The sequence below is a fragment of the Triturus cristatus genome, chromosome 3_2 (assembly GCF_964204655.1).
Source record: "Triturus cristatus chromosome 3_2, aTriCri1.1, whole genome shotgun sequence".
NCBI lineage: Eukaryota > Metazoa > Chordata > Amphibia > Caudata > Salamandridae > Triturus > Triturus cristatus.
In genome coordinates, this window is record NC_140584.1 from 511,930,071 (window position 1) to 511,951,060 (window position 20,990).

A 20,990-nucleotide genomic window follows, 5' to 3' on the forward strand; every position below is an offset into this window, starting at 1 on the left:
GCAGATTATACATCGCTTGCTGCCACTTGCTGTTGGGTAGCTGCCACTCCCTTTTTCCCCTGTACATTTTCCTTATGTGTTCACCTACATTCTTGTACCACCCAGTTTTCGATATAGGTTGATAATAAAGGTCTACAAATAAGAATATATGTGATATAGGCAATGCCATAAAGTACACATTTCCTTATGTTGCATACTATAGCTTAACAGTGTGATTTAATACTCCAATATACATCTTTCATAATTTTATTTCAAACTTCATGTTTATTTTCTGAACATTTATGTGGAACTTGTTCTATTTTGTTAAAATATTAACAAAATGTTAAATACAAAATATTTTGTTGAAAATAATTTAACATGGAAGTAATTCTCCAAATCACGCTACTGATCATATATTAATTAGATATGTGTCCTGCTGTATGAAATTCAGTATGAATCAATGGTTACATGCATGGTGATTTTCTTTTGTTACATGGACTTAAAAGTTATCCAAGTTGAACTTGTGCCACATCTTTTGCGATTTTTTTAAATTAAATAAATAGCTTTGTATTTATTAATAATCAAACAATACAAAGAGCATGTTTTAAACAAAAGCATGAAAGCCAGCCAAATAAAAAAGAGCGCATTGTGAAAAATTGCATTATATTTAAAGCTTGTTACGGGGTAACTCGGTTTCAGTTCTAGTCTGAAATGTGTCTGGACAGGCAGCCTCTAGAGCTATTTTGACTACTTGTGACTGTTCTTTTTTCAGTGTTTAATCATTGGGGGTGGACCATGCGGCCTAAGGACTGCCATAGAGCTCGCCTCCCTAGGAGCCAAAGTTGTGGTTGTGGAGAAGAGGGACACGTTTTCCAGAAACAACGTGCTTCATCTGTGGCCTTTTACCATACATGACCTGAGGAGTCTTGGCGCCAAAAAGTTCTACGGGAAGTTCTGCGCCGGATCCATTGATCACATTAGTGAGTATTACGCTACTTCTATTTCATCCTCTTTTGAAGAGCTGCTCTCAGCGTTGCTTATGAGTGTCACGCACAGAGGCGGGGCCAGCTGCGCATGTGTCTCAGCCCATTGTTCGATGGTATTAAGCAGGTTCTATTTACACGGATGGTTACACCTTGTAAAAGACTCGCAGTAGTAAATGTTGGAACGGATCATTAAAAATGATGTCATTGACCACACTGTACGTGTCTAGTTGTTTTCTTTAAGCAATAGAATAGAAAAACGTGTGGTTGGCATTGAGGCTCTGTGTCAAAAACCAGTATGACCGGCTTTGCATAGATTCGCTTGAGAGGGGCACTCCAAACCTAAGGAGGTGTGCAGCTAATTGGTTGGAGCCGTTTTAAAGTAAACAGTAACTGTGTGCTAAGATCCTTCACATACTTCTTTTAAGTGTGTTTTTGACGGCATTGCTTTTTAAGGTGGGCGATCCAGTAGAGGGGAAATGGTTTGAGTCTTCCTTACTTATTTACTGGTGGTGGAAGTGCTCAAGTTGTAATTATTTTCTCTGTCCTTTTGCGTTTGTATAAACCTACCCATAAATAACTCCATTAAAGTTCTGAGCGCCTTTGAAGTAATGTTGCCAAAATGTTATTCAAGACACGCCCTTCTGGTACTTTCTTGCCTCAGTTTTCCAATTTTTGAGGGAGCTCATGAACGCAGAGGACTGTAACTAACCCTTCCCTGGCTAGTGGATATTTGCTGTTTAGGCTATAGTTCACCCAAGGGTACCTTCTATGTGCTGGTATGTGCCAGCAGTGTTTCCGTTCTTCTTGTAGATACAGTTACTTGTATCTGTTTTTGTTTTTATTGATTCCTATGTAGTGACTAGTTGGGGCCAATCAAGGTTTTGTGGACTCACAAACACTCCGATGTCACTAAACCACATGAAAACAGTACAGGAACTAAATGCATCTTCTATGACACAGGGGCACTTTAGAAAATTGCCCAAAAATGCAATTTCATAGTTTGCTCATCCCTTTCATAATATTATCATAGCTCATCAAATGATTTTGCATAGGTATCCCCTCTATAAATGGCCACTGCTGAAATTGGTTAGACTAGGAGTACTTTTAACAATGCACCAGGTGTTTTCTTTTCAAGTATTGGGCCTAGTTACTTGTTCCACCAATCCATGAAAGTTTATCAATTTAAGATCTCCCAGTTTTTTTACATTGTGAGGACATGAACCATTGTCCAGTCCTGCATATTGTGTGCCATTATAGATCATAAAAAGCAGGTTACATTAGCCTGATCCCAGAGGTCTCCTCTCCTTCACTTGCGATGAGAACATGGACCAATATTGGAAAAAACATCTTTAGATGTTTCACTTAAATTGCAAACACTTGGGGGGGGGGAATGGAAAAGGTAATGAACCATCATGTTGATAGAGCGCAGACGTGCTCTTTTAATTTGTGGGGGTGCATTATAATCATGAGTAGGTTGCACCTGCATTTATTCTTTGTCGTATCAAAATATTGGGGTTAGAGATGTGCTGTAATAACATGAAAGTGTCGTGTTAAAGTTGCATTTACATGAGCTGTGAAAGATGTTGCATTTAAAAACAGTTCATGTTCAGCCAAAGGACTAATGTGTAGCGAATTGTGTATGCCACTTACAATTACTTACGTTTTGATGTGCTCATGTAATGTATTGATTTAGTAATGCTCAGCAAGCATTTATTCATATGTAGTTTCATGAGGCTTGTATGCCTTTTTTATTATGTTGGCCAAATTCTGTGGGCCTGAAATTGTATTTTACCCTGGTCGTTCTCTACTGGGTTATAAACGTGTAGGTTTGAAATCCATGTGCATGATGAGTTTGTTCTTTCTCACTATTTTCCGTTGCAGGTGGTGAATTCATCATTGTTAGTTAGAATAACGCTTTTGTTCTTGGAGTTAGGCTGAAGGAGCAGTGGATACAATGGGCGTATGAGAAGCTGCTATTGGGAGACAGTGTTCATTTTTGCTGGAACAGGCCTTGGAAGCAAGGTCATCGAGCCAGGAGCTGGGAGAGCAGAGGTGGAGTGGAAATGAAAATTCACCTATGAGGAGATGCCCTGTGGGACTGGTCAATGAGGAGACCTAAATGAGCGTTGTTGGTGATCTCGAAGTTTGAATCGGGGACAGTGTCCCGAGGGTGGAGAGTAGAGAAGATCGGGAGACATTAGAAGGAGAGGAGTATCTTAGAACGAGCTCCGTAGCTTATGCTACCTGACCCATACAACGTGAGTGTACTTTTTAGGATGTCTTCACACGCTGACAACTTTACCTTTTCCTAACTTGCCTGGGGAGAAAATGCTAAGTAGGGAAGTCACCATAGTGTTAGTGCAGGGACAGATTAATGCTTTTCACTTACGAACCTGTGATGAAGTCTGACTTGGATGTGGGAGCACTTATTGCCTGCGTTCTGTTTCTGGAAATTGTCATTCTGTTTATGCTTCATCGAGTCTACTTTGTTCGTAGGATTGGATTTGTATTAGTTCTAATGTATTTCTACAGTCTCGTTTTGAGGTGCTTGTATGTAGAACTATTTTTGGCTTTGTAATAAATAGACTAATTTGGAATTCGGAGTCTGTGATTTGTCGGAATCATAAGTTATTGGACCTATATATATTTGTGTGAACAATTGTCAAAAGGTAGCTCTTCCCTCTACACTGCCAAGCAGGAACCAACGACCCATCCGCCAGAGAGTGTTACAGAATAATTCATAGGTGGAACCTCAACCCCATCAATGTCTTACTTTTTAGTTCATCGTTTCATATGTTTGTTTTATAAATATAACAGCAATAATTTGCAGATTTGAAAGTTTCACTGTAATACGAAGATTGCATTTGCCCAAATGGGATATTGCCAGGCTCCTGCTCCCTGCTTCTTTAAGTACTCTGCCCCGAAAAGATGGCTGCCTCTTTTCCTGCTCCCTGCTTCTTTAAGTATTCTGCACCGAAAAGTTGGTTGACTTTTTCTAGCCTCATAACTTGGGCTATCCCCTCACACTGGGAAACTTTAGTAATAAGAGACCTAGGAAAAAAGGGGGAAGAGCCTAATGGGCGTTGTAAGTACTATCTATTTCATTTATGTCAAGTAGTTGGAGATCTTTGGAGTCAGGTCAATGAAAAGTTTACCGTATATTGATATTTGAAGTTGGATACTTGCTACTACCTCTCATCGACAAATGATGGTACTATTCGCCTGTGCTGTTAAACAAAATATATTATAAACACATATCTGTCATAAGTGAATCTTGATTGGGAAGCATTAGAAAGTAAGATCTAGTCACCAGCCTCATAAGCAACATGTTTGATGAGAAGACCCTCTGAACTGCTACTGCTAATCATATAACACATAACAGGAGCTGCTTAGAAATAACCAGGTTTATAACATACAACTATACTAAAATGTATATAGGAAGCAAAAATGCATTAATATTAATACATTTGATTTGTATTGGACCAGTGGATATCCTCAACCTATCGAATTTAGTATCTACTAATAAAAGGAAAGTATCTTGGAAAACAAAAAGGAGGAAATATGTTGACAACAGGTCAATTTAACGAGTAGAGAGTACATAACCAAGTTTATGGCTCACTATTTTAAGCATTTAATCAACCACGAGTTCACTGTTATTATACTGCCCTGATAAAACAACAACTTTGTTCAACGGAATTACACATGAAGTTTTGCTGTGACAGATTCCAATGTGAACACCTTATGGAAATATTCAGTGTTTTTCTGTGTTCTCTTCTGTGTCTAGGTATACGACAACTTCAGCTAATACTTTTCAAAGTTGCTCTTTTGCTTGGCGTGGAGATCCATGTGAATTTGGAGTTTGTGAAGGTCCTGGAACCTCCGGAAGACCAGGAGAACCAAAGTACGGCAAGTTTTCTATGGTTACAAAAGCAGAAATGCTAAAAAAAAAAAATGCATTGCTGGACCTCCACGGATTGATAATTATTCCAGTTCAGTTCACCTCATGGCTAAAAGCAGGAGTCCCACATACTTTATCCTTGTAGGGCTTGTGATCCCAATTCTAACAAGTTGTAAAAGATTAGCCCATTGTATTGTGTAGTGTTTGTCATGATTTAAGAAACTATACAAACGTGGAGCGGTGCACCACCAGAAATGTATTTTCCAATAGCAAAAAGACTGACCAATTCCTTTATGTGAAGAGTTCCTCACAATTTCTGATGACGTTTGAAATAAAGAAACTCTTAACATAAAGGAATTGGTCAGTCTTTTTGTTATTGGAAAAGACATTTCTGGTGGTGCACCGCTCCACGTTTGTATAGTATCTAATCTGCTTTGCAGTTTGCACCCAACAGCGGCAGATGCAGGAGTTGCATGTGCGCACCTTTCTAAATCACCACTTTAAACAGTAACAAGAGGAACATAGCAGTGAGGTGCGGCTACTGTGGTCCGCCGTTGGTCTGTGCTTATTGATGATCTAAGAAACTGGCAGTTTCCTGTTAGTACCGCCTCATTCAATCCCTCGCCCCAGTCCCTGAAACCTTGAGATGGGTTCAGCTCTTGCAAAGTCACTTTCTTGCCCAGTTTTGACTTTCATGCAGGTCTCCAGAATTACCTCATAGATGCAGTGTGGGAGGTAAATATCAGGATAAGGAGGGAGAATGAGCAGTTATTAATATTGGTGAGTACTCCAACGAGGCGCTCAAAACTTCTTGGGCTAAAACGGGGTCTAGGGTGGCCCCCTCTTCAGGTGCAGTGGACTGGACTGGGGCTTCTAGGCTGGAAGGAAGCCTCTTTAGCGGATCTTCCTCCAGTGTTCAAGAAATTATCTAAGGCCTCGCAATGCTCCTTTTAATTGTTTACTGTGCTTTGCCCCCTTCCCGGCCTACTATATTCCCTAACCGTCACACTTGCAGAGTTATTGTCAAATATGTTGACTGTAGAGTTGGACAAGCCAAGAAGTTAACAGGGAGAGCCCAGGCTTAGCCAAGGGTCCGGATTGGCCCTAAGAGCTCATGCATGAACCGAGCCATGTAAATGTTTGGCATCCAGTACGTGCACCAGATGGTTACCAAAATGATCATCTCTTTATTATTAAAACATGAAAGTGACATTTCTTTAACATGCAGGAATATTTCACCTAGTACATCTTATTATAACACTGCATTGAGAGGCATTGTTAAAATTGATTGTTTTTTAAACAGTCATGCCCTCAGCCCCGTCCTAACAACAGTGCCATTAGGGAGTTGAGAGGCAAGTCAGTTGTGTGCACTCTATATGTGGCCAGTTTTTTATTGTCCATGGAGCAATATTATATTCTAGTGACTTAAACATGAGAGAGAGTTGCCCAAGATCACACAAATGGGTCAATGCACATTTTCTTTCATACTTTTTGCTGCCTTATTATAGTGAGAGATATACAAGAGCATATTTTTAAAATTTTAGTCCGTGTGGGCAAGCCTCACTGTTTCTTCAATCTGTTCCCAATGAGCCCTATCATTTGTAAATTTTGTTTCCGCTATTGTGAACATTAGGAAGCATTCGCCTGATTTTTATGCAATAACTATATCTAGCTGAAGGTGCCTATCATGTTTTTATTGCTATGTTATTCTACGTCTAAGCGTTACATATTAGTTGTGGATGTCTGTTTATATTACTTTTTAACTTGTATGTCTTTTCACTGTCCTGTATCCTGCCCTGGATTTAGTCATATGTGAGGGTAGTGCAAGGTCTTCATTATCACTAACATGGCGGACCACTCGATAAGTTTTTGTTTTAAGATTTAGATGTGCTCCTAACATCATATTGTTATGTTTAGCTATAGGGTGTTGGTATCGAAACCTGTGATTCTGTTTTCAATTTTAATGTTAACATATTAACTGTGCAGTTTTAATTGTGCACTCTGTTTTATATTCATTATTTTTTTTAATTGATTCATTTTACAAAGTAACAACCACAACATTTGCACATCATTAGGAGGAGAGGAGAACATAGACATAATCACCATCAAGAAATTCAATGGCTAAAAATTCTGTATACAGTTGAACTTTTCAGTAAACATGTGTTTCCAGGCCATAGTAGTGGTAGTCTAGGAGCATACGTGTACCCCTCACACAGGACAGTAGTCAGGCCAGTATGTTCAACAAGTAGGACTTCACTCAGTGGTGTCTGGCTCAATAGACTGTAGGTAGGCACAGAAGGGTAACCAAATATCCCTTGAGTGTGAGGCAAGGGGCTGCAGATGTGCATAATCGTCGCCCACCCTCTAACAGCAACTCATACTCCCAAGCCAGTCTTCAACAACCGGTGGGCGGGCATTCTCCCAGTGCAGTGCTATTTGCAGCTTACCCAGCAGCAGTGCCAGAGAGACCAGCCGGCATTTGGTGAGTGTTATGCTGAGGGTATAGCCCAGCACCACCATTAGGGGATCTGGTGTGAGTTGATTATCAGTCATGGCTGAGATGTAGGCACGCACAACCGGGCACATCCAGGTGAGGTGCGCAAAGTCCACTCCCTCTCTTCTGCAATTCATGCAGTTTTAGTTTGTGTTGCTGGTTAATTAATATGCTCTGTGTTTGTGTGCAGAAATATGTCTACATTTTATCCATTATCGTCACCCCTAGCTCTGTCGCCCATGTGTCCCACACCAACCCGGTAGGTTTCAGGTCTCAGTGCAATACATACTCTATATTCTTGAGGTCATATAAGCTCCTCCAGTGACCATCAAGGTCAGTGTTAATGGAGAAAAATCTACCGGGTAATGGGTAAGTGGAAACAAGCGACCTCAAAGTGTTACGGAGGTGCCTAAAAATAAAACGGTCCATATACGACATGTCCCCATCCCATGGGCCCTCTACCAGGGGCACAATATGCCCATCTGAAAACAGGTCCCCTATAGTGTGTATATTATGCCGGTGTAATGTACACTGTACTATTTTCTCCTAAGTGAGCAGGAGCCATGGGTTCTCATGTATTGGTTAGCATTGGAGTAGAATGCCTCCCCCTCTCAAAATGCGTCGCAGGCATCGCCATGCCCAGCATGTGGTGGATACCGTCTGGATACCGACCGTCTGATGTCTAGTGGTATGCCCCTGAGTAAGATCTGAGAATGTAGAATCCCCTCCGGGTGCAGTTAAGGTGTCCGGGCATCTGGGTAGTACCAGCGATATGTGTAGTGGCACTGGCCTGCCAGGTAATAAAAGTGTAGATCCAGGTCCCCAAGGCCTTCATGCTCATGAGGGACTGTAAGCGTGTCCCACCGAATGCGGGGGCGAGCCCCGCCCAGATCAGTGGTATAAGGGCTCTGCGAAGTGCATAAAAGAAGTGTTGGGACAGGGGTACCATGGATATTGGAGAAGAGGTACAAGAAGCTGGGCAGGACAATCATTTTTATTATGGCCACTCGTCCTGCCATTGATAGGGGGAGCTGGATCCAGCGATCCTCCTGCACATTAAGATCGGCTAGTGCCAGGTAGGGGTGGGCGGAATTTGTGTAGTCGAGCTACGCATAGCTCAGCGAAATGGTAAAAAATCTCCGCGAGCACGCAGGAATTCCGCGAACATGTGGAACTGCTTGTTCGCTATGCTTTTTTCCTGTTCGCGAACGCTGTTTGCGTGCTTGGGGGGGAAATATCTTGCGAACATGCATTTTGAGAACGCGAACAAGTAAAAAATCCCACGTAGCCACGGAACGCAGAATTTTGGGCAATTACCCAAATTCCGCAAATTTCGCGAGCGGGACGGAATTTACCACCCAGGTCTAGTGCCAGGCCATAATTACGTTGTGTGATTTGTTCCTTGTCTCTATGGATATGTATGCCCAAGTATTTTGTACCATCCACGGCTCCATTAAGAGGGAACTCTGCCTGTGGTGGATGAATCGCCTCCGTCAGTGGAAACAGTTCCAACTTAGCCCAGTTTATGCGAAGGCCAGAAAGTTCGCCAAATCGCATGTATAAGTGGGGGATATTGAGATGAGGGTTCCAAATAGATAACAGGATGTCATCCACGTATAATGACATCAAAAGGGGCCCGTATGTGAGCTGTAGTCCATGGTACAGATGGCGTTCCTGCATCACCTGAATCAGAGGGTCCATTGCTATAATGAACAGGAGGGGAGACAACTAACATCCCTGTCTGGTGTCACGTAGAATCGGAAACACATCTGACCGGGCGCCATTTACCCATATCCAGGCCATTGGGTTGGTATAAAAGGGCATGATTAATGTGATGAATTGGGGGGGGGCGATACCAAGTTTATCGAGAACAGCCATGAGGAAAGGCTTCTCAAGAGAGTCAAAGGCCTTTTCTGCATCCAACAGGGCTACTGCCATGGGGATGGAGGAGTACATTTTATTGAGCACCTCAAAGACGGTTCTGAGGTTGAAAGAGGTGGATCAGAGTGGCCTGTGTGGACACGGTTCCAGCGTTGATCTCGAAATACTCAAGGACGGAGCTTTTTGGCTCACTACTTAACACCTGGTCCCGCAGCGCATTACCATGAAACAGCCAGCTGTATTCATGCAGGGTCCATTCAGGATCCAGAGTTTCAAAAGGATGGTATTGTGGTCCGAGAGAGCCAGTGGGAGCACAGCAATCTCAGACACCCACATGTGTGCGGCAGGCGAGACAAATCAATAATCTAACCATGACCAACCGAGTGTAGGGCCGAATAGCACGTGAAGCCGTGGTTAGTGGGGAGATAGGTCTGCCATACGTCATGCACTGCATAGGTGTCAGTGATATGTCGAAAGACCACCCTAGCCCAGGGTTTATCTGATAGTTGTGTGCTAGTGGAGTTGGTTTGCAGGCAGTGTGGCATGTTAAGTTCGCCGCCATTTATTAAATGGTCCACCTCAAAACCATTTAGTCAGGAGTAGCGGTTCCAAAACAAAATCTGGGTCATCAATGTTTGGAGCATAAACATTTACTAACGAAATGCTTTTGTCCCCAAGTGTTCTGCGCAATAACAAGTACCAACCTCCTGGGTCTGGATAGTGTGAATGACAAATGAAAGGTAATATCGTATGGATTAGAATACATGTACCTTGAGGATATGAGCTCTAACTTGAAAAATAGCAATGTGTGCCCCAGTTCTTGGCAAATACATGCTCATGGCGAGGGAGGAGATGTCTCTCTTCAAGGAAGGCAAATTTAACAGAGTGTCTATTAAGATATGACAATACCTGCTTCCCTTTACGTGGTTTATTGATACCATGTATTTTCCATGAGATGGCCGATAGATCAACTGGGTTAGCCATACTATGTAGTAAGATTATAATGATGCAGCTCGGACATTAAGCCCATACAATATGTGGTGGTGAAGGCATTGTGGATCTGCGCGTGATATGCAACGTCAGTAAACAATTTAACCCAAGAAGAAAAGAACCCAACAGTATCCCACACCAGATTTATGAACATCCAGTGAATCCCATTTAACCAGTTAGAGAAATATAACCCCAAGTAATAAAGGGTGATGAATTCCATGAAAGCGTGGCGAGAACTTGGACATCGGCAGTCCCATAAAGAACAGTAATACACGCTAGTGTCGTGCAACCGCCGTTGTACGATACTATAGGTTAGGCTGGGTACAATGCCATAAACAGGCGTTGCCCGCACATCTATCCGTAATCTCGACAGCTCCCACTTCTCTATTCAAAGTCAGGCCTTTCATGTACCGACATCTCGAGAATTCGACGGCGGGCACTCGAGTCCCCCAGGTCCGCCACGGTCTGCGGTTGAACGGCCAGCTACGGGGGATCCGGCACAGACAGTTTTACAAAAGGCTTTTGCAGCAGCTGGTGTATCGAGGATCTTCATGCGTCCCCTGTGGTCCACCCTCAAGCGAGCCTGGTAAAGCATGGAGTTTAAATTCACTGTTAATATATTAACTATGCTGTTTTTACTGTGTACTTTTATGATTGTCCTTGTGGAATCCAAATCAAGAAAGAAAGAAATTCCCGGTAATCGAATAACATTGCAGATTTTGGTACGGGAAGCACCTCATTCTGGCTGTCATTTCACTTTTTAAGAGGAAAACTTAGAATAGGTGAAATATATCCCACTTAGTAAAATCTGAAACCTCTGGTTTTGGATTTCTCTAGGCACAATAAATATTGCAACCCACTCTGGGTCGCTCTTGGTTATGACGTTTGTACTTTCAGGTCATTCATAATCAAAGCAGTATTTAAATGCATACTGCTCAGAATCATTGTTGCTTTCTAATGGGCAGGTAAGTGGCATTCATCCTGTTCTTACCCTAGGATGTTACCTCTACCCTCAGTCTCCTTCTTTGAGGCCAGCCATGATCTAGTGCACCAACAAAGGAGGAGGTGAACTGTCTGTTTGGAACATATAAACCCAAAGAGGTCTTCTCCCAGCATCTAGCCTCTAGTCCTGGACTGAGGGCCATTCATTTGAAACCTGACAGAAACAGCAAGTTTGCACAACATTTGTAAAACCATGTGTGCATTTGTGGTGTGTGTGTGTGTGTGTGTGTGTGTGCAAGCTGTTAATTCCACTGACTTTGCCATTGTAAAACATTTAGGAAGTGGAGTGGAACTTGGATCTGGGCCTGTGTATTGCTCTTTCTTTGCTTTCATATTTGGAAGTCCTTAGAGTCAGCACTGACCTGGCCTAGCACAGATCTGAGGATCAGATGAGAGACCTGATGTCTGCCCACCTACCCGAACACTAAAAAAGCTCTCCCCCCTCGGGCATCCAGCCAGGTGATTGAAGTTGAGGAGCAGAAATGTTCATGGTTTATTCCCTATTTGATCTAGTATTGTCATTGGAGAAACCCCTACTCTGTCCCCTTTCCCTTGTCACCTTTGCCCTGGGTTCAATCCGTCCTCTTTTCACGGCCTCCTATCCTTCTACCGAAACCACATTCTTCCACACAGTTAATTAGCAACCTTCTTCACCATGGGCATATAATTACCCATCCTGACGATTGCATCAACATGCTCCTTCACGGACCCATTTACCCCTATGTCCTTCAAACCTTTCCCTTCCTAAATCCCTTTTTCTAATTCTCAACCAACTCAAACTAATTTGCTCTACAGCACTTTTCTTTTCGTTGCCATATATACTCCCAGATGCACCAGAGAGTCATTATTTGCTGCTGCTTTTTATCCTGGGAGAACTCCCTTATTCGGGATGCATCTCAACTATGCCAAGTAGACTCTATCAACCCTATTATGGTTGTTAGTGGAATGCTCATGCCTGTCTGTTGCACCCTGCTGATCCTAATTGAACCTCTCAAAGTGCAGATTACAGCAGATTATTTTAATGGTTGCTCCTCTGCTGCAAGTGGACTTCGAAGAGCATGCCAAGGCTGGTTGTTTAGTATCCTATGGGTTACATCCTGCTATACAGGGGTCACGTGAGAGCATACAATATGGCTGGCTGCTCTGCTCTTGCTCCTAAGTGGATTTCTCAGAGGCTATTCTATGGTTGATAATATAAAGGTTTCTCTTCTGCCACTCCTGGTTGGACTCATCAGAGTATATATGTTAACACTGATGTTTAATGCCCACTTTTATGGGTTGCTCCTATGCCACTCCTGGGTGGGCTCATCAGAGCATATACTATCGCTGTTGAAATATTGCCTCTCCGGAAGGTGACGCCTTTGGCTCCGGACAGTTTTCCTTTGTTGCAACAAACCAAAGGGCGTGGGATTTGAATGAGCAAAAGAGTCCCCACTTATTACGAGACAACAAACACACTACTCTCCTAAGCGTCCACAGACATTTTATTTTTATTTAAAAAAATACTTGGTTCTGTACGTACACAGTTTTATTCACATGAACCTAATTAATGAACAAATCACTCAATATTTCAAAGTTTTTAAATCAAATACATTAACAAATGAGACTAACTCAATCAAAAAATCCCAAAATTTAAATTAAGTTTAAAGACAAGGCTCCTGCTGAAGACACACAGACCAAAAGTCAAGGAGGCATAACAAATGATTTCTTCCTTGTATTGCACAACAGTGAGCACGTTAAAAGTCATTGACGCTAAACTCCAAATATAACAACCACCTTCATCAGGACCAAACACAATCACAAATGATGTAATATAGTGACAAATCTTCAGTCGTTTAGCATAATTGCACGTGGGTCAATGGTCATGGAGTTCTCCTTTGTTCCACAGTCAATATGGCTAAACTGTATTATATGTACAGCTTCAAAGATGGCATGTATCCTACTGTATCTACTCTCAACACTTTTCTCTTACTGCCATGTTTCCGTGCGGCTACTCGTTTGATGCAAAATAGTGAGACCATCCTTTACGAAACACTAACAACACCAAAGTACTTCCCAAAAATGCCACATTGCATGCACTTTACGTTCTATACACCCACATACTGTCATCAAATGCACTTTAACATATTTGTTCCACAATTTCTCTTTTCTCTTCAATACACACCTTGATGGGTCAACAAAATGGTATAGGAACACAACCCTGGTTCTCACGAACGCCACATGAGCCGCACACATTTTTCCAATCAAGCCCTTCCATAGAGTAGTCTGCAACCTAATCTGCATATCACATTGAGGCATACAAAAAGTGAAACAGTTGAATGCGTGAATCAGTCTCAACCACTGCTAATCACTCTGATTGTATCCCAGTCCATCTTTACTCTGCATAACATGCTACCTCAGCTTTGACCTAGCCACACACAAATCAGTTTTCACTCTGCTGCAATGAGAACAGTCCAGCCTGAACAGGCCAGGCCCTTCCCAAACCGGAACATAAGCAGACCAGGACCATTTTCGCCCCATTAGAGCTCAACAGCCAGACATATCCTTTTTCAGATGCCACAGTGTGCACTGGTCCCACGTCTGGGCATACACATTCCACCAAGGGCGTCACACTGAAGGATAGAAAAAAGTGATGGATGGAAAGCCTGAGTCCATCTCAGCCACTGGTAATCACTCGGGCCACATCTCAGTCCGTCGTTACTCTGCACGCCATGCCAACTCACCTGGGACCCAGCCACACGTAATTCCGTCTTGACCCTGCACCAGTGGGATCAGTCTGACTTGAACTGGCAGGCCAGGCCCTCCCTGAACTGGAACACAAGGATCCAGGGCCGGTTGGCCACATTAGAGCTCATCAGCTTGGTATAGCTTAGTTCTAGTGGCACAGTGTGCCTAGGACACACATATGGGAATACCCGTCCCACCTTGGGCGTCACACTGAAACTTATAAAAGAGCATGCTATTGGAGTCAAAGTATGCGATGGACTGGGCTGCAGCTCCGAGTTATTACCAGTGGCTGAAATGAGCTCAAGAATTCCGTCTATCACTTTGTTGTATGCTTCAGTGTATCTGCCTTAGTTTCATGAGGCAAGGCAAATCCATAAGATGATGAGAGGAAGGACTGGGAGAAAGATGATGCGATAAAGGAGTGAAAGGGCTGTAGTACATAATCTTTCCCAGTTTCTCCTTTGAATGGCATCATAGTTTTCTGTCCCGCTACTTTGTGCAGACCACCATGGGGTAGATAAAAGACTGTGAACCCCAGAGAGAAAGAGCTAGAGGGAAAGAGGATCAGTGATTGAGATTTGAAGAAACCTGGAAAGGGATACCCAGGCAGAGGAAGGCCTCTAGACACATTGTAAATCCAGGAGAGAGCGAGTCAGTTAAAGAAATGTAGTAGTGTTTTGAAGTAAAGAAAAAGTTACCTAGAATGTTATTACAAAGGGTCGTTGGTTGTTATCTATAGCTTTTCTAAGTTGTAATGTTGCTTATTCATATCGTGCTTTGAGTCACCATAATGTCGCCTTAAAGAACTGAAGGTCAGCAGAGAGGGAAGGAAAAACAGAAGAGCCCAGTAGAGAGGAAAGCATGTGACTTGAGAGAGGGGACAATGAAGGAGCTTGTGCGCTACCATGGAACATAAAATAAAGTTGCATTTAGGATTGCTGGGAGTATCTATTGTGTCTTGCTCGTTTCTTGCAGGAGCATGGTAGACCCCAGGAAGTCTGCAACTCGTATTTTACACTGATCTCTCCCATCTGTTAAAACCTTTTTCAGTCGTCTTTCTGGTTTAGACCCACTCTTCCTGTGAGAATCCAGTCTTATGCCTTTGTCATTCTTTCTGCACCAACCGTGTTACACTACTGAGCATTCTCCCAATAAGTCAAGTTGCATGATTGCTTCACCTTGCACAAGTTACACAATATAGTAGAACAATGAAGATGGCATCCACACGGTATTTTGATTCAGTCTCTGATCATGGCGCCCCATTACCATTCAAAATTTTAGCCCCGCTCCCCTCCCCGACCCTCAACGGAGTTTGGATCTGGTTGCGCTAAACATAAACTTTTAAAGAACCGCAGTTACCAAAGGGACACTAGCATTGCAAAGGAGCAGAAATCATTTCAAGCAGCCGGTGCGCTCTCTGCTCTCCATGAAGTTTAGCGTTCACTCATGGACGTCATTTAGGGGTCAAAGCACACACAAGGATATGATGGACGGAGCGCTGACATTTTTCAGACACTCACCCCCCAGTCACAGATCTGGGTTGAATCCATCATCATTCTTTAGCTCACTTCGCCACCTCGTTCAGACCCAGCTATATGCAAATCAGTTTTGACCCTGTGCCTCATAGGAACAGTCCAGCCCAAACTGCCAAGCCAGGTCTTACCTGAACCGGAAACAAGCATCTTTGGACCGGTTTCTGGGTAACACCCTTCATCAGCCAGGCTAACTTAAATCCAGTGGCAAAGTGAGCAAGGGACCCACGCCTGGGCATACCCTGCCAACTTAGTGTGAACAAAGCAAACACAAGGATATGATGGACAGAGCGCTGAAACTTTTCAGACACTCACCCCCAGTCACAGATCTGGGTTGAATCCATCATCATTCTTTAGCTCACTTCCCCACCTCAGTTCATTTAGGGGTCACCAGGGGTCGCAGTTGCAACCCCTAGCTTGCCCCTTGCTACCCATGGCACTGTGTTTGCGACCCCTGGCATTAGAGGTGGCAAAACCAGTGCCAAGAACACACCAGTGTCTCACATTATCACAGTCTGGCTCTAAGCACATTTTATGGTCATTTGTGAATTTTATTAACAGTAATAGTTTTTTATTCACTGTTAGTGTAATAAAAAGTGGAGCAGCAAGATCTGGACCTTCACTGGCATCTTAGATAAGAAAAATAAAATGGTTTTAATGTATGTTGTTTGCATGGATATGGGTGATAGTGAGTTTGGGTGAGAGAGTGTGTATATGTGCGAGCATGTATATGGGATTGTGGATGTGTGTGTGTCAAAATGAGTGAGTAAGTATAAGTGAGTATGAGTGAGAGAGTGCAAATGAGTGATTCAGGGTGACCGTGAGTGCAAGAGAGTAGATAAAAATGAATGAGTGCAAGTCAGTGCTAATGATAGAAGAGTGTGAATAAGTGAATGTAAGTGAGCATGTGTTGTTATGCTTGCAGATCAGCTCTGGACCGTGCATGCTTCTCAGTTTATAGAAGCACCCTTGACTAAATGTTGGCACTGGAATGCTGGAGGCAATACTTGTATATTGGATGTCCTCTGCAAAATGTTACTTCTGAGACTCTGAAAGTACATTTTAGCATGGAGCACCCATGAATAAATGCCAGTGCTGGCCTCCTGGAGAACATTCTTGACATAGTTTGCACTGTTGGCTATGGGAAGACATACTGTGGCAAGGTCATGGGGCCATCCATGACAAAATGTGGTCCTTGACATATTAGACATAACCTTTGGCATAAGCGGCCTCCATAGTGCAAGAGAAGCTGTATTAGGAAATTCTGCCACTGGCATATTGGATGTAATGTTTGGGCAAAAGGTGCACCATGGCAAACTGCTGTTCCTAGCAATGGAGGTAATTTTTGACATAAGGGAGTCACTCATAGGAAATTTCAAAAACATAATTGGGTGAAATCATGGGGACTGTCAGATATTAGCAGCTTGGCACACCATGAAATGACTTGTATATTTAGTCACTGTTTTTGTAGAGCCTTTTGCTTTTTAGCAAATTTATGTGAACATTGTACATTAAAATGCACTAGTAAACCCTATTTTGTTCAAACTTTTCTCAGGGAAGATATTTCCACCCTTTGTTCTCCTCTAGAAGAATATAATTATATGAATTATGCAATTAAGTAACTTCAGCGATGTTAATTATTGTGATGTCATCAGGATTAAGGTTGAGTGACATCCCTTCTTGGGACAATGCAGGGTCAAATGTCCTATGATGTCACTCCCTGTGACATCATTAAGGTCAAAGGGTATATGATGTCACCTCCGCTACCACTAGCATTTTGGTGAATCTACGTCCATGCATTCACTCATTGCTGTTCCTCTCTTGGCTCCCTTCTGTTTGTGTTTGGGAGCCCTATGAAAGCCAGGCATTTGAGCACCGCGGGGAAGCATGTTAACAGTCCTTGCGTCACTGGCACTGATAAATATAGAACTATTTCCTGGCTCGGCAGATAGCTGTCCGCTATGTCTCGCTGAGCTTGCCAGAATGTGCTTAGATTGTAGAAACAAGTGTGGTATGTCCCTCTCGTATCTGGCCTAGATAGGGCCTTTGGCAGCTTGGAAGAAGTGCTGAGCTCTCAAATCATCAGATAATGACTGGAGGCAATATTGTGCCGAGGGCGGCTTAACTGTTACTGCTGATAACGTGTATTGCACAGCCTCCAGTCAAGAGGGTCAAATATTTGTTTGCGTCAGAGGGTGGTTTTTTTCATCATGCCTCAGGTTCTATGTCTGCCATGCTCCTTAGTAGCCCAGAGTAGCACACATAACATGACCCTACGCTGTACCCACAAATTCCAACATACATGGCTGCATTGGTCTTTACCCTGCCAACCATTTAACCTATGTAGAATGTCATGCTGAGTCGGCGATACGGCGAGCGCAAGGTAAGTGGTTCTATTTCTTTCTTTACTTTCACCTTTGCCGTCGTATGTCGCACTCCACTACCCCTCCACTCCGCCGCTTCCGCCCCGCCTCACCGCGTTACCTCTGCGAGCCGCCACTGTGCATCTCCAGAGTGCCTGACCACCTCCCCTCCCACGCTCACGTTTCCGGATTCGGAGTGGCCTGATACTTGTACTGTGCACTCTCCGAATAAAAGTGGTGTTAGGTGTGCACTCTTATCCAGACGAAACATAAAACAATGCGGTTTACTCATAGCACATCTCATCGCTGAATATTGTCAACTAGCAATGACTCATTTTAAAAGCTTTTTGTAAAAGGAAATGCGGCGCAATAACTGACTTTTCAACCAGAGATTACGCTGGGCAGGGTCCCTCTATGATCTTTCCTGATTTGAGCCCTTGCAGGGAAATGACTGCTGGATGTACGTTTCCTGCTTTTTAAGACATATTCTACGTCAAACCAATGTTATATGGTCCCAAGACATGTAAAAAACCTGTAATTAGTCAGGGAACAGGATAAGGCGAGGTCTTCACAGTAACAGCCTGCTGCTTTGACACAACTGTTCTGGTTTCCTGTGGGGCAGTGGTTTTCATTTTTACTCTGTAGACGGCACTGAACCAGAGCGCGATTAAACAGGGAATGCAAAGCTATTCAGCGGAATAAAATTCCTCTGCCGCACCTTCTTAAACTCCCCTCCGTTCCACCCAGTCTACACAAGTCCTCTTAAAGTGTAGCATTGAGCCGAACTCTTTTTCCCTGCGCAAGCGGATTTCTCTACTCCCTTAGGCTGTTTGGCTTTTCCTTGCGTCCCAACTGGGCCCTTGGGCGTTTGTCGAGTTTCCCACTCACTGAATGTGCCTTGCCCCCGCCAGGTGGGGGCGAAAGCCTGAGGAGGATGTTGTAGTTCAGGGGTTCATTCAAGGAGTTATAAAGCAAGGGGGCCATGGCAAGAAAAATGAGCGCCCTTCACCATGTTGGATATGAAAGCACAGACGGAGTCGCAGTTCAGTGTGTCCTCCACACACCGGCGGTGTCCCTCCACTGGACCTGCTTCAACAGTGGTAGCTATGTCTCTTCTGGGACGCTGCTGCGCTTTATGCCAGCCTCGCCATTGTAAGACCCTGGCTGCAGCACCAGAGGCTGATGTTGGCTATTGGTGTGCTGTCCTCTCTGGCGTTAGTTGTTCTACATCACTGGGTTCTGGGTTACTGGTGCAGGATGTCTGTGTGATGATGCTTACAACATAGTCGTTTCTAGTGGTGGAGGGTGAAACCCGCCCTCCACCACTTTAAGATCACTAGGTTGAGCAGTAGCTTTTGTTCATTTGAAGAGAGCAAATAAGTATTTTACTGTGCTTGTGAACAGGAGCCCGGTAACAAACGGAGTGCATGCTACCAGTCCGTATCAGTCCAGGTACTTTTCGAGAACATGGGCCTGATGTCAAAAAAATAGATTGCCCCACTGCAGGAGGAAAGTTCTCTGAGTACAAACCTTTGCTGAAGACAGCACACCAGCCAAAGGTGGACGCAGAGAGTTCAAACCGTTGCTCTGCCCTTTCTTCAGGAGGACCCAGCCTGCCCCTAACCAGTGGAGGAGATGCATACTTACAACTGCAACCCCAGGAGGGGCCCAGAGGAGGCCGCTGGAATCTTCCACGCTGCTTGGCAAATGACTCCTTTGGAGGTCACACTAACTATGCACCTCTGACCAGGTTATGGGCCTCAGAGCACCTCCAAAGGAGCCCTTTCAACAATTTGCCAACATCATTAATATGACACATACGCATGGTCAAGGTAGTCCCACAATTAACTGGTGCAATGCCCACAAGCACTGCCTTTACTTTGCACAACCATGAAATGTGTGCAATGAAATAGGAATTCCAAGAGGGAAAGCGAACAAGTGTCTTGAACCCTACTGCACCACCGAAGTGATCTGCAGGTACAGAAAGTTCACAAAAGTGCCTGTTCCAACCAACAGCACTTCTGTAACAGTTTGTTACCATGGATATGTTGGTGGGTGGCAGCTGCTTAAAATGTAGGATTACACATAATGGGGAGGAGTGGTGACTGCCAAGTATAACTGTTGAGCCTCCACAGCACTAGGAGAAGGGACGTTAACTTCAGTGGTACCTACTGTAAAGACACACCGGGGGCCAGCATAGGGACAGTGCAGGGGGCAGCGTGTGAGAGAAAAATAGGGAAAAAAAATATTACTTACCTGCTGGCCGCCGCCTCGGTGGTCTTCTCTTCCTCTGCTTCTGTCGACTCCCAGCAGCCAATGCACAGGCTCCCAAACACCCCATGGCCATTCCAGACGCTGCTCTCATGCTAATAATACCATTACCAGCATGAGGGCAGCTCTGGGATTGGTCTGAGCGGCCTGGTTTGGTGCTCAGGCAGGGACTGAGACTCTGTGCATCTTCTCCACCCGGCTGTGCAACAGAGCTTGGGTTGGAGAAAAACTAGGTGCGAATGCCGGTTTGGCCGTCATAAGATGGCCGGCCAAACGGACGTGCACTTATTGCTCACCACTCCTCCTCTCTGTTGCTGACTCTCCATCAGTATGGACCCACTTCCAAGACTTGGCTCAGTGACTGCGAAGAAAAATAAAATGATAGTAAAATATTTTTATTGTCGTTTTATTTTTAGAGAGCAGTGGGGTGACGCTCCTCCGCCTCAATGGCGGAGCCGCCGCTGATTAACTCGCATTCATTCTATGATCAGGGAGCTCACCACACGCTCTTTGTAAATAGTAATACAAATGTGGCTGTTTGATGGTCACGCTTTTCCAGTAATATCTTGTCTGTTTAGTGTTGTTTAATATCAGGTTCTCAAAATAATTGTAAATGTGTAAATATTAACAACCATTAAGTCTTTTCTAACGCCACACAAGTGTTGGAGGTTACTTATGCATAAGGTAGTGGTTAAGTACAGTGTGGTATTAGAGCAGGCGTCCTCTTTCACTCCTTTGGTGGACAGCAGAAGACCGAGGGCCTGCCGTACCATCACAGTTAGGTCTCACTCCCCTTAGTTATCCTTGCTGAAGACGGATAGGCATTTGTTGTGCTTTTGGCACTCCAACCCACTACCTTTGGCTTAG

The 20,990-nt window shown here is 43.8% G+C and overlaps 1 protein-coding gene across 4 annotated transcripts in view; it reads left to right on the top strand.

Annotated features, from left to right (window-relative positions):
• MICAL2 (microtubule associated monooxygenase, calponin and LIM domain containing 2) overlaps window positions 1–20,990 on the top strand; it is an 812,711-nt gene that overhangs the window by 258,465 nt on the left and 533,256 nt on the right. For all 4 annotated transcript variants that reach the window (XM_085648193.1, XM_085648195.1, XM_085648194.1 and 1 more), the window contains exons 3-4: window positions 752–959; window positions 4,750–4,866. In XM_085648193.1, the coding sequence (XP_085504319.1) occupies window positions 752–959; window positions 4,750–4,866 (325 nt within the window). The remainder of the gene's footprint in view (window positions 1–751; window positions 960–4,749; window positions 4,867–20,990) is intronic.